This window comes from Pongo pygmaeus, chromosome 13 (assembly GCF_028885625.2).
Source record: "Pongo pygmaeus isolate AG05252 chromosome 13, NHGRI_mPonPyg2-v2.0_pri, whole genome shotgun sequence".
Taxonomy (NCBI): domain Eukaryota; kingdom Metazoa; phylum Chordata; class Mammalia; order Primates; family Hominidae; genus Pongo; species Pongo pygmaeus.
Window position 1 is genome coordinate 19,429,451 of NC_072386.2, and position 15,555 is coordinate 19,445,005.

At 50.5% G+C, this 15,555-nt stretch overlaps 1 protein-coding gene across 2 annotated transcripts in view; it reads right to left on the reverse strand.

Moving 5' to 3' along the window:
* Positions 1-6,599: 6,599 nt before the first annotated feature.
* The window catches only part of FRMPD1 (FERM and PDZ domain containing 1), a 101,533-nt gene continuing 92,577 nt past the window's right edge, over positions 6,600-15,555 (reverse strand). For both annotated transcript variants that reach the window (XM_054500242.2, XM_054500243.2), the window contains exons 15-16: positions 12,577-13,383; positions 6,600-9,106 (exon numbers count right to left, since the gene is read on the reverse strand). In XM_054500242.2, the coding sequence (XP_054356217.1) occupies positions 6,735-9,106; positions 12,577-13,383 (3,179 nt within the window). In that variant the 3' untranslated portion in view covers positions 6,600-6,734. The remainder of the gene's footprint in view (positions 9,107-12,576; positions 13,384-15,555) is intronic.

The following is a 15,555-nucleotide window of genomic DNA, read 5'->3' on the forward strand; positions in this document are numbered from 1 at the left end:
GTGCTCTGTTGGTTGTCAAGGGCTGGACATTGCGAAACTGGGGTGTGTGAAGCAAAAAAATTCTAAGCCCGGCACCCAACTGAATGTACCTCCCTCTCCGCCAAAGGAATTCTAAAGAAACCTTAAAAACTAGTTATGGCCATCACGGGAAGCGGGAGCGGAGCGGGGAGAGCCGGGGCGCGGCGGTTGGACATGCACTGATATCATATCCCATTGCTTTCGGAGTTTAGGCCCAACGGGGACTGACACAACAGAACCTTTGTAGAACTAAGATATCGAATTCCAACCTGATATCACATTGTGTCAGGAAGTGGTGGGTTCTTGGTCTCACTGACTTCAAGAATGAAGCCGCGGACCATCGCGGTGAGTGTTACAATTCTTAAAGACGGCGTGTCTGGAGTTCGTTCCTTCTGATGTTCGGAGTTTCTTCCTTCTGGTAGGTTCGTGGTCTCACTAACTTCAGGAGTGAAGCTGCAGACCTCCGCGGTGAGTGTTACAGCTCTCTAAGACGGCACGCGTGGAATTGTTTGTTGGCTCCCGGTGGGTTCGTGGTCGCACCGGCCTCAGGAAAAAAGCTGCAGATCTTCGCGATGAGTGTTATAGCTCACAAATACAGTATGCACCCAAAGCGTGAACAGCAGCAAGATTCATTGCAAAGAGCCAAAGAACAAAGCTTCCACGGCCTAAAAAGCAAACCCCAGCAGGTTGCCGCTGGTTGCTGGGGGGGGGGGGGGGGGGGGGGGGGGCAGCCTGTTTTTATTCTCCTATCTGGCCCCACCCACATCCTGCTGATTGGTCTGTTTTACAGAGAGTTGATTGGTCCGTTTTGACAGGGTGCTGATTGGTGCGTTTACAATCCCTGAGCTAGACACAAAAGTTCTCCAAGTCCCCACTAGATTAGCTAGACACAGAGTGTTGATTGGTATATTTACAAACCCTGAGCTAGACACAGAGTGCTGATTGGTGCATTTACAAACCTTGAGCTAGATACAGAGTGCCGACTGGTGCATTCACAATCCCTTAGATAGACATAAAGGTTCTCCAAGTCCCCACTGGACTCAGGAGCCCAGCTGGCTTCACCCAGTGGATCACGCACTGGGGCCGCAGGTGAAGCTGCCTGCCAGTCCCCTGCCGTGTGCCCACACTCCTCAGCCCTTGGGCAGTCGATGGGACCGGGCGCAGTGGAGCAGGGGGCAGTGCTCGTCTGGGAGGCTCAGGCCTCTCAGGAGCCCACGGTGGGGGTGGGGGTGGGGGTGGGGGTGGGGGTGGGGATGGGGATGGGGATGGGGATGGGGGTGGGGGTGGAGGTGGAGGTGGGGGTGGGGGGAAGGCTCAGGCATGGCAGGCTGCAGGTCCCAAGCCCTGCCCCGCAGGAAGGCAGCTAAGGCCTGGCGAGAAATCAAGAGCAGCGCCGGTGGGCTGGCACTGCTGGGGGACCCCGTGCACCCTCCGCAGCTGCTGGCCCGGGTGCTAAGCCCCTCACTGCCTGGGGCCGGCGGGGCCGGCCGGCTGCTCCGAGTGCGGGGCCCGCCAAGCCCACGCCCACCCGGAACTCTAGCTGGCCCGCAAGCGCCCTGCCAGCAGCCCCGGTTCCCCCCGTGCCTCTCCCTCCCCACCTCCTGGCAGGCTGAGGGAGCCGGCTCTAGCCTCGGCCATCCCAGGAAGGGGCTCCCACAGTGCAGTGGCAGACTGAGGGGCTCCTCAAGCGTGGCCAGAGTGGGCGCCAAGAGCCAGCGAGGGCTGCCATCATGCTGTCACCTCTCAATATGACAGAAAAAGAAAGAAAAATTTTTTACCCCAAAATATGTTTCATTGCCATAATTTGAAATGGCCCCTGCAAAGCTGTTTTGTGTTGAGGGTGCAGGAGGGATTTGCATCTGGAAAAAAACCTCTATTAACCTAACTAGATCTTTCCCCTCCCAGGCCCTTCCAATTCTGAAGAGATTAACTGAGTCTAGCACCTTTTTTCCCCTTCGTTAACAGGTGAAACCAAATTTGGACGGCCCATCATCCCACAGCCTTGCCCTTCCCCAGGCTTTGCCACAGCCAGCAGAGCCCTCGAGCTGACACAACCCTTTCCTGAGTACACAACCTTCCTCTCCACTGCCCCAGCCTACAACAGAGATATCAGGGCTTTGACCAGGATGATTCTAGCCCCTGGGCACTCTTCTTCCTCCATCAAAGACACGAAGCGGCTTGCCCAAGCCTTGGCCTCTTTATCAGCCACTCTTCCTTTACTCCTGCAGTCCTAGGGGTCTCACCCATTCAGAGAGACTCCAACCTGAATGAGCCGGAAATATCTCCCGTTCAAGAAACTACAGCTTGGTTGGATTCCTCCTTGGCTCAACAGTTCCCCACTCTGGACTTTTCTTTCCACAGCTCCTCCAGCACCTACGAGCCATCCCCAATCCATGCTCCAATCCATCCTTTATCAGCTTCCAGGACGATTTTTTTTTTGTTTGTTTGTTTTGTTTTGTTTTTACAATTTTTTTTCTTTTTCTTAAAAAAAAAAAAAATAGAGACGGGGCTTCACCATGTTGCCCAGGCTGGTCTTGAACTCCTGGGATCAAGGGATTCGCTTGCCTCGGCCTCTCAAATTGCTGGGATTACAGGTGTGAGCCACTGTGCCCGGCTGCGATTTTAAAATACTAACACTAAAAATTCATTCCCACCCCCCCAACTCTCCGCCCCATACGGCTTTTTCTTTTTTCTTTTTCTTTTTTTTTTTTTTTTTTTTTTGAGACGGAGTTTTGCTCTGTCGCCCAGGCTGGAGTGCAGTGGCGCGATCTCGGCTCACTGCAAGCTCTGCCTCCCGGGTTCACGCCATTCTGCCTCAGCCTCCCGAGTAGCTGGGACTACAGGCCGCCACCGTGCCTGGCTAATTTTTGTATTTTTTTTTTAGACGGGGTTTCACCGTGTTAGCCAGGATGGTCTGGATCTCCTGACCTCGTGATCCGCCCGCCTCGGCCTCCCAAAGTGTTGGGATTACAGGCGTGAGCCACCGCGCCCGGCCCTCCGGCTCCCATAAGGCTTTTTCTAAAGCCCAGCTTTAACATCTCTGCTTTGCTCGGAGATGGCCCTGGCTTCCAACTGTCTGCTGAAATGCCCCAGTGGAGCTTGCACCGTGGCTTAAATGATCTTCAATGACGCCTTCAGGTTTTAGCTCACACCACACCTACCAGTCCCTGCGCCTCACACTGAGCCATACTGAACACTTTCCCCCGCTCCCTGCCACCGCTCTTGTGTCCTTTGCCTCTGAATAAGCTCATAGCCATTTCCAGTGGGAGGAAAAGACCTTCTAGCTGGTCTCATTGCTTTCCCCAATCCCCACTCCATCTGTTTGCCATATGATTATGTGTCTCTCCTGATGTAAAAGCTAACCCCCTGCCTGAGGTCTTGTATTATACAACCCAGCTCCTGCATGCCCCTCCCAGCTTCATCTCCTATCACTCTTCCTCCAGCTTGCTATGTTCCAGCTGCGCTGATCCTGAAATGCTTCAAACACACTGTGAGCCTTTGCAAACACTATTCCCTTTCCTCTCACTTTTCCATGTCTGTCTTCTTTTACTTTAGGCCCCAGCTTCAGCATTCCCTCTTCAGAAAGGCCTTTCCTGACGACCACTTTGGCAAGATTGGTTCATTCTATCCCTGTCTTGGCATCTTTTTTTTTCTTTGTATCACCTCTCAGTCAGTAATGGATTTTTTTTTCTGTGTCTTTCCTACAATTATAAGTTCCTTGAGGAGACTATGTCTGCCGTGTTCGTGATTGTATTCCCAGTGCCACTGCATAGTATATACTTGTTGGCAGAATAAATGAATGATTTTTTTCTACATTCTTGACATATCCAAATTCTATCTATCAGATCCAGGACCTGACACACAGTGGATACTCAATAAATACTTCTTGATACGCTAGTTTTAATTAATGCTGATTTCTGCAGGAAGCTTTCACTGATTACTGCTCTGCCCCTTACTCCAAAGTGACTTCTCTCTCTCCTTAGACCCCTCACAGCACCTTATCTGTTCTCTTTGGAGGCCCTGAGTGAACCGCCCCTTATGTTGTAAGCCTCTATCTTCACGTGTCACCTAATCTCTCTCAGGAGCTTTTCAAAATATAGTAAGATTCTTCCTCAATTATTTACATTCATAATGCTGCATCAGGCATCACCTGGCATGGGCAACCCATGAGTGTTTGTTGAAAGAAATGAATCAGCCAATGTGATGGTGGGTGGGAAAAGGAAGGAAGGGTGTAAATGTCCCATCGTTTCTTAGTCACTGAACAATTGACTCTTGCATTACAGGGTAGCAAGTCCCCATTCTGCCTATCTCATGTTGGAGGCTGCATGACTCAAAGAAAGTGCTAAACAGTGCAATTTCCCCTGCTTCTTTAGCTTTTCAACAAACAGTGAAAGGTTTCCCAGCACTTCTGGGACTTAGTTCTCCTCATGGGAACTGTAGAGAAAAACAGCAGCTCCATACAGTAGCAACTCAAGACACTTAATGAATTTGAGGGGAGGAGAAGCAAAGAAAAAGGAAATAAACATTTATTGAGTTCTGAGCTGGAAACTTCAGTCTTCTTTGTGCCTTCCATGATTATTTATTCTTCACAATAATGCTGAATATATATTGTTCAACAATCTCTAGGGTGTTGGCTGTATTAGAAAAATGCATTCAAGGTATCTAAATAAGACATCTGCCACATATTAGGCCTTCATTAAATGAAAAGGAGTATTATTTCCTTTTGCCATATGGGGAAACCGAGGCCCAGAGAAATGCCTGATAACACAGGCCAAAGCCAGCATTCAAATCCTGATTGAGGCCAGGTGCAGTGGCTCACCCCTGTAATCCTAGCACTTTGAGAGGCCAAGGTGGGCAGATCACCTGGGGTCAGGGGTTCGAGACCAGCCTGGGCAACATGGTGGAACCCCGTCTCTACTAAAAAAATACAAAAATTAGCTGGGCATGGCAGCAGATGCCTGTGATCCCAGCTACTCAGGAGGCTGAGGCAGGAGAATCGCTTGAACCTGGGAGGCAGAGGTTGCAGTGAGCCAAGATCGCACCATTGCACTCCATCCTGGGCAACAAGAGTGAAACTCCATCTAAAAAAAAAAAAAAAAATTCTTGTTGAGCTCCTCCCCTAAACTTGTGAACACATAGGTTGTGTTCACATAAATGAGTGATTTACCTCTTCATAGCTTTCTGCTGGCAAAAGTTTCAAGTCTTGTTTAACATTAGGCAATTTTTATTATTTTGGTGCCCTGTAGTTCCTATTTTTCATTGCCATGAAATTGCTTCCAATCTGTGTTCAAGAGCCTCATTTAAATTTTATTCAAAGTATCCTATGAAAAGAAACAGGCCTCTGAGAAAATATGTCTTTTCCTGGCACAAGTACTGGTTAACTGGTTTTTAGTTATTAATAAGTTATTGGTAACAGGAGATGGGAAGGATGCCTTTTCATGTCTTCTCTCAGGTATTGTTTTCCTTCTGTTTGGAGAGAGCTGAGGTGTGTGACTTCAGACTTTCCTCTCTGTTCCTGCTTTTGCTGGGTGGAGGAAAGGAGCCCTAGAGAAGGGCCACAGGGGCAGCACTGAGCTCACAACTGGTCAGGCGCACCAGAGGGACAAGGGACTCCTTTAACGAACTCTAATAGCCTAAGGTGAGTGACTAAACCACCTTTGGCCTGGACAGAGAAGACAGGCAAAGAGGCACCCCAAGGGAGGCTTAAAATCAGTTTCCCTGGGGTCTAAAAACAAAATACAGGGGATGGTTTCAGACTAGAAGAGACGTCCATAAGAGCTGAGGGTTATTACTAGCATTTATCACTTACTAGATTGAGTACTTGCTGGATTTCTATCCCATAAAATGGGCACTATTAGTATCCCAATTTGCAGAAAAGAAAACCAAAGCACTGAGAGGTTAAGTGGCTTGTCTAAGGTCCACCAGGATGAACTGGGATTAACTGGCTCAACTGGGGTAAGAAAGGTATCCAATATATTTCTTTTGCTTTAATATTCTTAAAAAAGCAAATCTAATTCAAGTCTTTAATGTTCGACTTTTTATATACTTAAAACAGGAATAAGGTGCAAGATTCAGGGATGCAATCAATTTCAGATAAAGCACGTGTGGCCTTGCAACAAAAGAACTTCCTGCCACCTAGTGGCAACCTATGCTTGCTGCAGTGGGGCAGCCAAGAATCCCAGGCCTCCTGGTGCAGGCGCTGCAAACCATAACTTGTGAAGGTCGAATCTATCAAATATCACCGGTATTCACTCCTATTTGCAAAGGTTATTGCCAAATAAGTGTTATATGAGAAGTCAAGACTGTTTTTCAGTGACCCCCACCTTTCTCCCTCACCGCTGCCTTCTTGAGTATTCCTTTTGCTTCTACACTCCTTGGGTACGCTCCTTTTATGATAAACACTTTGCTGATAGTGATCTAACTAATCTGTGCCCTAGAGAGTCTATAAGCATCCTGACCAGGGGTAGAGACTTGTCTTACTCATCTGTAAATCCCAAGGCCTGGCACAAAGGAAGTATCCAGTGAATGTCTGTTGAAGGAATATAAGTGAATGCTTTTAACCCAAACTCTATGACTCAGGCCAAGATTAAGCAGCAGTTTATTTGAATACTCTATATAGTAAACATTTGAAGAGGGTGGGTGGGAGAGTGGAAGGGGCTTCTCAGGGAAGTGTCCAAGGCAGGACAGGGCAGGAGGCCCTTGGGCCGTTGACCTGTTTACAGGGCCGTGGATGCCCGGAACTTCTGGGTCAAACAGAACACGGCGGCCGTGAGGGCCGTGCACTGACGGGCCAGGAGTTTCACATTTGGGTCGTGGTAGCCTCTCTCACAGGTCGATTTAGCAGCCTCTACAAACTGATGGTAGGTGTACACCACATCCCTCAGGTTCCCTGCTGCCTCTCTGTGCCGGGCAGAGCAGCGGCTACAGTCTGTGAACTGAAAGCACAGGCCGGCCAGCTGGACCAGGTGCTGGAAGGTGTCACGCACGGCCCCCTGCATCTCTTCGGGGGACTGGTCCACTCTGATCACATGCTGACAGCTCGACAGGAGCTTCTGGGAGCCCATGCAGAGGCGGCTCCGGCTTTCGGTAAAGTGCCAGGTGCACTTCTCTGGGGGATGTTTGTTTCCAACCCCCCAGGAAGTTTCTAAAATGTCTTGTAGCTCCAGCAAGCTCTCCATGAGTTGGATGAAGCCCTCAGGGGTGCTGGCTGGGGTGGCTTTCAGCTGTCTCAGTGCCCTGGAGCAGTACTCTGGCCAGATGTGGCTTTTCCTCGACAGGGCCGCGGTGCTGCAGCTGTGGGCTCGGGCGGGCCTCCAGGGCAGAACCACCGGGCTTCCCGCAGAGGGCGGTGAGGTGAGGGGGGCCGTGGGGTGTGCTTCCAAGTCCCTGTCTTCTTCCTCTGTCTCAGGCTGCGGGCCACGGAAGCATGTGGCATAGGAGAACTGACAGCTGCACTGGTCCATCCCTATCCTGGGAGCCACCATCTCATTCATGCCTGCAAAACCCAAAGATGTGGCCACCCTGAGACTGGCAGAGACTTCAGGATGGCTTTCTGGGGCAAAGCACAGAAAAGGCTTCTCAGCAGAAAGGCAGATGCTAGAGCTGTCACTTTTGCCTTCTGAGAATAAGCAATGGTTTGAAGTTTCTAAGTGAGGATCCTCTTGTGGACATGGTAGTGGTTCTGGCAGGGAAGGCTCAGGATTAAAACAGACCCACTCAGGGCTGTCCCTAGGGGCTATAGCTTCCCCTGTCACATGGTTAGGTGCCTCTGCCTTGATCCCCTCTGGAGGGACGGCTGATGAAATTGTCTGCTTCCCAAGAAATAAATCAGGGTCTAAATCCAACTCTACGAATAGTTTTTGTTCTTGAGCCTGGCAGGCTTGCCCTGGGGGTTCTCTGCTCTGTCCTTGAGGGTCTCTAGGGGGATGTGGTGGGATCTGCTCAGTCTCTGGTACAGGAGCATCTAAAGAAAGGGAGGTTACTATTTTACCAGCTGGAGAGCTAATATCAAGAGTCTGTGAAACATTATTTGACACATCACCCGGGGAGTCACCTGAATCCTTCCTAGATTCCTCCTGAAATATGTTGGTGCCATTTTTGTTTGTAACTTCTCTGTCTTTTTCCAGAGATAGTTGTCCTTGTTGCTCTTCCTTTGTAGGGATAGAAGCTATCTTCTCTCCTGGATTTATTCCACATTCATCACTTCTAGGCTCATCTCTAGGAGACAACAAAGGCTCTGTGTATTTGCGGGCAGTTTCTTGTATATGATTTGTACAAAAAGATTCCAATCCCATTTCCGACTGGACATGGGGCTCCAACTGGAGCTCTAGTGTGTCTCCTTGAGAGACATTATTTAGTCCTGGGTTGCTGGCCAGGCAGCCTCTGTCTGGGTTAGGGTCACTACTGGAGAGGGAGAAGGAGCTGTCTCCATGCTCTATGGTCGGTTCTTTGGGGGCAATCCCATCCAGGTCTTGAGATAGAGATAAGATTTGGGAAGGCCTTGCCTGAGCAGTATCTGGGCCAGATGAACCTGGGTTAGAACAGTGAGGAGTGCTTGCTGAGGAGCTGGCAACAGGGACAACACCAGAATTCTCTTTATTGTTGGGGTCAATCCGGAAGCGAATGGCAGAAATAGAAGACACTCGAGAGTCGATGACTGATTTGGTTTCCATGGTCTCGGGCTCCATCTCCATGACTCTGGAGGCTGGGTTTGTGCTCTTGGTCTCCCTCAGAGGAGCTAGCAGCCCCAAGGCCTTAGTCTCCAGAAGGCCAGGCTCACCCTGCACGTCCTGCAGAGAGGACACAGTTGGGGAGGGTGCACCAAGGGCCAGGTAGGGCTCCCTGTCATAGTAGCACACGGTGTCTACACTCTCCAGGGAGGCTGATGGCACCAGGGGAAATGAGACCTGAGACGTGTAGTCGGTCTGTAGGAAAGACCTTCTTTTCCTCAGGGTCTTGGCATATTTCTTCACCCCTCCCCTCCTGCTTGGCTGTCTTCCACAAGGCAGGCTGTTCTCAGGGCTAGAAGTGCTGGCCTTATTCTGCAAGCTTGTGGCACTGGGTTCTGCAGTAGAAACATCTCTGGGCCCTGGGAGTTAGGAAAGAAAAAATACATTAAAAAGCAGAAAAAAAAGAGGTTAATAGAGCTTGGGCTCAGGCTTTGGGCTTGCCTGGGTTTAAATTCTGGCTAAGCTGTGTAACCTTGAGCAAGTTCAATCCTGATCTCCTCAACTTCCTCATCTGAAAGATGGGGATAATAATTGTGACAGATTTTTTTTTTTATTTTTTTGAGACGGAGTCTCGTTTTGTCACCCAGGCTGGAGTGCAGTGGCGTGATCTCGGCTCACTGCAACCTCTGCCTCCCAGGTTCAAGCAATTCTCCTGCCTCATCCCCCCGGAGTAGCTGAGATTACAGGCATCTGCCACCATGCCTGGCTAATTTTTGTATTTTTAGTAGAGATGGGGTTTCACCATATTGGTCAGGGTGGTCTCGAACTCCTGACCTCAAATGATCCGCCTACCTAGGCGTGGGATTACAGGCATGAGCCACCGCGCCTGGCCGACTTTTTTTTTTTTTTTTTGAGACAGGGTCTCACTCTGTCCCCCAGGCTATAGTGCAGTGGTGCGATCACGGCTCACGGCAGCCTTGAACTCCCGAGTTCAAGCAATCCTCCCACCTCAGCCTCCCAAGGTGCTTGGATTATAGGATTGAGCCACCACACCCAGCTGTGATAGACATTATTAAATTTTTGGATGCCTAAGATCCATTTAATTGTCTTTTGGTCACAGCACCTCAACTTCTGTTTAGGGAATGACATCTCCCCAATGGTTAGAGTCTGCTGGAACTGTTCACGAAGATGCTCTGTCCACGCCAGCCAATCAGCTACAAATTCCCCAGAATTCCAAACCCAAGGACATTAAAAAAAAAAAAAAAAAAAAAAGCAGAGCCATTCTTTCCAACCACAATAGCTTGATAATACAGGTAGGGAATCCTGTAACTAGACTCTTAGCCTGGTTGCTGTCTATTTCTGAACGCAGGTCTTCAGGCTTGCCAGCAATTCTATAAACAATCTTACTTCCTAACACTTTTTCTTTGTGCTGATGTTAACCCAAGTCTTTTAGTGCCAGTGGTGCCAATCAGTGCTGCTGTGCAGGTTAAATGAATTAGTGCATTTTTATAAAGCACCCAGCACAAGGCCTCTGCCTCATTACGTATTCACTAAAAGGAAGCTGCTCTTGTTATTGCCATTTCATGTCTGAATGTAAAGGGGCCACAACTCTGTCACAGGCATTGAGTTTTGTGCATCCCAGGATGGATCTTTCTGGGAGGAGAGGCACTATTGTAAAGAACCCTTGGGAATCAGCCAGAAGGAATTAGGATCAGAGCCTAGCACTTGAGAATCAGAGAGCTTGTGTAGTCAGACCAGTCATTTCTAACCTGGCTGTATGCTATTAGAAACCTTATCAAGTCCTAGGCTGCTCCCCAGAATCTCTGAGGAGTCAGAATCTCTGAGGCTAGGGCCTAGGAATCTATAAGGTTTAGTTTTTTTTGTTTTTTGTTTTTTTTTGAGACAGAATCTTGCTCTGTTGGCCAGGCTAGAGTTCAGTGGTGCAATCTCAGCTCACTGCATCCTCTGCCTCCCAGGTTCCAGTGATTCTCCTACCTCAGCCTCCTGGGTAGCTGGGATTACAGGTGCATGCCACCATGCCTGGCTAATTTTTGTATTTTTAGTAAAGATATGGTTTTGCCATGTTGGCCACGCTAGTCTCAAACTCCCAACCTCAGGTGATCTGCCTGCTTTGGCCTCCCAAAGTGCTGGGATTACAGGTGTGAACCACTGTGCCCGGCTGAATCTGTAGTTTTTAAACAAGGTCCCTCAGGTGATTCTGATGCCCAGTCACATTTGACTGCCCTAGGCTACTGACAGCCACCGACTAAGGAGTTTCTAAGTCCCAAAGACGAAGAGGCTCCAATAGTCAGTCAGGGGCCAAATCAGAACCCAGGCTGAGGAATCCTAGTTCTGGCTCTTTTCTCAGCACCACACTGGCTCCTTCTAAAAAAAAAAAAAAAGAAACAGTGTCTGGTATGAACCCCATATGTTCCTGACTAGACTCCCATAAAAGGGCCCTGACTGATGGTTTCTGCCACACTTCCGTCCTGCCCCCGGCACAATGGCTGGCCCTGCAGGGCAAGGCTGGGGGCATGGAAAGTGGTTGTCTGGGTACTTTGCGGAGCAATAAGCAGTCTGGCCATGGTTTCTCCTTTCCTTAGAGGCACAGTCAATTGAACTCAGTGTAGATGGTGGAGACTTCATTCATTCATTTAGCAACAATTGCTAGACACTGTGTGCGGGGGACATAGTGAGAAACACACAGTTCTAACGCTCAAAGGAGTTCTCAGTCTAGTGATGGAGAGAAACATCAACACAGAATCATACAAGTAAATATGTAATTTACAGGCTGTGCAAGGTGCCAGACAGGGAGAGCCCCAGGTAATGCAAGAACATGTGACAGAGATGGGGAGACCTGCCCTGGCCTGGGAAGCCTGGGAAATGTTCTCTGAGGAAGTGAATTCCAACTGGAATCTGATAGATGGATGGGCACCATCAGCCACGATCGAGGGAGGAGTGTTTTGGTCAGAAAGAGCAGCATGTGCAAAGGCTGGAGGAGGGGGAAACAACAGGCACTTGTAGAAAGTGGCAAGGAGGTCTGTATGGCAGGAATGCAGGAGGAGGGAGAGAGACAGGCAGAGGCCATGTCACAGAGGGCCTCAAAGGGCCTGACAGGGCTCCCAGAGGAGCTGGCCTTTCTCTCCAGAACAGTGGGAGAGCACAGGAGGTCTGGGAATAGAGGATCAGAGAGCAGCAGGAAACTGCCGAGACAGGAACAAGGGCTGCAGCTCTCCCAGCTCCTGGCAGGTCACCTCCAACATCCATGTGCTCTTTTCCAATATGTTTCCTTCAGAATGCTGTGTGTGTGTGTGTGTGTGTGTCCTGCCAGGATCTCAGTTCTGCTTGGAAAGACCCTCCACACTCTCGGTGGAGGAATGTATAAGGAACCTGATAGAAACACAGCCACCAGATCCCCTACCTTCTGATGTCAGGGTCCCTTGGACCCCAGAAGGCCTTGCAGGGCCACAGACGGCCTGTCCGTCTGGTTCTTCTTGCTTCAAGGCCTCCTTTAATGCAGCCTCAGGATCAGTGATGACATAGCCACTTCGCTCTGCCGGGCACTCCTGTCAAGCCCTTTTCTTTTTTGTAAATTCTGTCCCTCCCACAAGGCCCAGCCCATTTGCCCCCTCTTCTGGGAAGCCTTCCCTGATGCCCACTGTTGGACGAGTCCCTCCCATCTGCTTGCCACAGTTCTCTAAACCTCCCTTGCAGGCCGGCCACAATGCTTAAAATTTGGTCCATGGAATCCACATCTACCTCCTCAGAAGTAGACAGGGACCCTGTTTCACTCATGTGCCTTCCTCTCAAGCTTGGCCCCAGGCCTTGGCCCCCAGGAGGCACTCAGGAGCTGCCTGCTGTGTCTGCAGACCTGCAAGGGACGGCTCACCTGATGGGGGGCCTGGGGGAGTGAGCTTATCAGCCGCATCATAGTATTCCTCATCTGAGCTGCCATCCTCAAAGGCCAGTGGTGGGTGCAGGGCCAGGGGTTCCAGCATGGAACTGGGCTGGACCTCAGTCCAGCCTTGCTGACCCCAGGCTGGCGGGGCTCCCCCTTGCCGGGAAGCTGTGCTCTCGGAACTGTCACTCAGGTAGCTGGCCGGGGAGACACTGGAACACAGGCTGTAGTAGTCGGCGTGGCTGCCTTCATACAGCCTGGGGTCCAGCCTGACTGTGCTCAGTTCTGGTGCCCAGCCAAATGTCTCCAAAGCAGCACTATCGGAAAACTCTGTCTTCTGGCACTGGGGGTTGGCTCTCTGGGCCAGGTCCAGGAGACAGAGGAAGCCACTGGTTTCGATCCCGCTTCTCTCCTCCTGGCTGTCAGAGTCAATGCTCTCTGGGAGGCCTGGCGAGCCGAAGTGGAAGAAGGTGGACCTGCTGGAGGAGCAGGTGTCTAAGTCATCCTCTTCCAGAGCGTCCATGGACTCACTCGAGCCACTGGTCCTGTAGCCGCGGCTCTCAGTGTTGGCTGAGTCGGACGCCTCAGACTCGGCACTGTCTGTCGTGCTGCTGGCCCCGCAGGTGCTGGGGCCCCTCCTAGCCACCTCAGGTGTGGGGCTGTTCCCAGGAGGCTGCTCCTCCTTTATGAGTGACCTGCAGGGTGCCAGCTTCACCAGGCACCTGTCAGAGAGAGGTTCGAGTACGCAGTCCACCTCAGAGGACTCCTCTGAGTCACTGCAGGCCCTGGATTCATAGCCTGCAACACAGGGTACAGCAACAGTTACACAACAGAATTCTCCTGCCTGTGTGTCCTTCTAGCCCCCTGACCCCCACCCAAGCCTGCCAGACGAGAAAACTGAGGGCCAGAGGGTGGCCGGCCTAAGACCGTCCTATACTGATGAACACGGGATCCGAGGGACTCCAACTTCCATGTTCTCCCCATGCTATCAGACCGCCTGTCCCACATCTCTCTGAGCTAAAGGAGGCTGGATTAACTCCATCCCCACCTCCAAGGAGAACTGTCTGTTCATGGAAATGTGGTATTTACTTTGATTCTTCTTTGTGTGGGCAGCACTGCCCAGGTTTGCTAAGCCCCTCCCCAGACCTCAGTTCTATCCTGTCTGGGCATCAAAGTCAGATGGGGAATCATATTTTAAAAATACAACAGATCCTTGGCCCTACTCCTGATGTACTAAGTCAGATCGCTAGAAGTGGGGCCTGAGAATCTGTATTTTTAGCAATTTTATGAAGAGTACAAGGCTGCTAGGCTGGGACCATTCTAAAGCCTGGCCTTCTGGATCCATGGGTGCTATGGGCTTTGTAGGACAGTGAAAACTCATCCAGCGGCAGGTTCTCAGGAAGGATTAATGGTAGGAGGGTGGGGAGCACTGAGCCAGGTTGCAATCTCTTTATTCCTGTAAGCCTCCAGAGTGATCTTTCTCAAACTTCTCTCTGACCTCAACACACCCTGCTTAAACCCTCTGATGGCTGCCCTGCCTACGGGGAAGAGCCTGGCCTCCCCCACAACAGTTACAGACTCTCACGGTATGGCCTTGCTGCCCTTCTCACAGGATGGGCATGGCGCCTCATGCACAGTCTAGTCCTCCCTTCCCTCAAAGGACGGCCCTAAGGCCTCCTCTGCAGGCTCTTCCCCTCTCCCAGGATGGCCCTGAACCCTCCTCCGCAGTCTAGTCCCCACGACGGGATGGTCTTGACACCTCCCCTTCAGTCTAGTGTCTCCCTCATAGAATGGCGCTGAGGTCTCCTCTGTAGTCTAGCTGCCCTTCTCATGGTGGGGGTCCTATCTCTTTTCACCATCTCCCTTTTCCCCTCTCGCAATATGGTCCAGCCCCTCCTCAGGCACCCAGTCCCCCAATGGCAGCCTTCCCTGCCACGTTCCAGCCACCCATAGGGAGAGCTTCTTTCAGGTCATGGCCTTTTCCTCGGGTCATTCCTCCAGGCCCCCTCGGCCTTGAATGATCTGTCTTCCTTTTCCGTGCCTGGTTAACTCCAGCATGTTCTTCAAGATCTATTTCCAATACCTCTTCCTCTAGAGAACTTTCTCTGACAGGCAGCAGCAGTCCCCCCCGACAACCCCTCCACAACAGCCCTGTTGCCACTCTGTGTTGTCTCCCTGAGCAGACTCTGAGGAGTCATCCCTCGTTCATAAATACATTGTGTAACAACAAAGGTAACAGGCCGGGCGCCATGGCTCATGCCTGTAATCTCAGCACTTTGGGAGGCTAAGGTGAGCAGATCATTTGAGGTCAGGGGCTCGAGACCAGTGTGACCAACATGGCGAAACCCCATCTCTACTAACGTACAAAAATTAGCCGGGCGTGGTGGCAGGTGTCTGTAATCTCAGGTACTCGGGAGGCTGAGGCAGGAGAATCACTTGAACCCAGGAGGTGGAGGCTGCAGTGAGCCAAGATTGCACCACTGCACTCCAGCCTGGGTGACAGAGAGAGACTGCCTCTAAAAAAAATAAAAATAAAAACAAAGGTAACAGATACTCCAAACTCATCACTTTCTAACTGCTTTACTTATTGTATTAGTACCTATTCTCTTGAGCTGATTTCTACTTTATCCATATAGAGGAAACACTCTACAATGGTGTGCTACTGATCACCTCTGCCCATCTCCACATTCAGTGACATCATATCGTGGTAGCCTGAAATTAGCCATCGTGAGAATGTTGACACCATGGAATTGGGCAATTCCTTCAAATTGTTTTTTGTCCCCCTGCAGGGAGTTGTTAAGCATTTATCAGCATAGCCTGGGGACATGCTGCATCAACGGTGCTGAAGCAAAAGCCTGGCAGAAACTGGGAGCTGGCCTAGGAAACTGTCTTACCTGCCTTGCAGAGAAGTTCTTTTATACTTCAAGAGATTGCAAAAGAGTGCATAGGTAAGGAAGAGAAGCCAGGTCA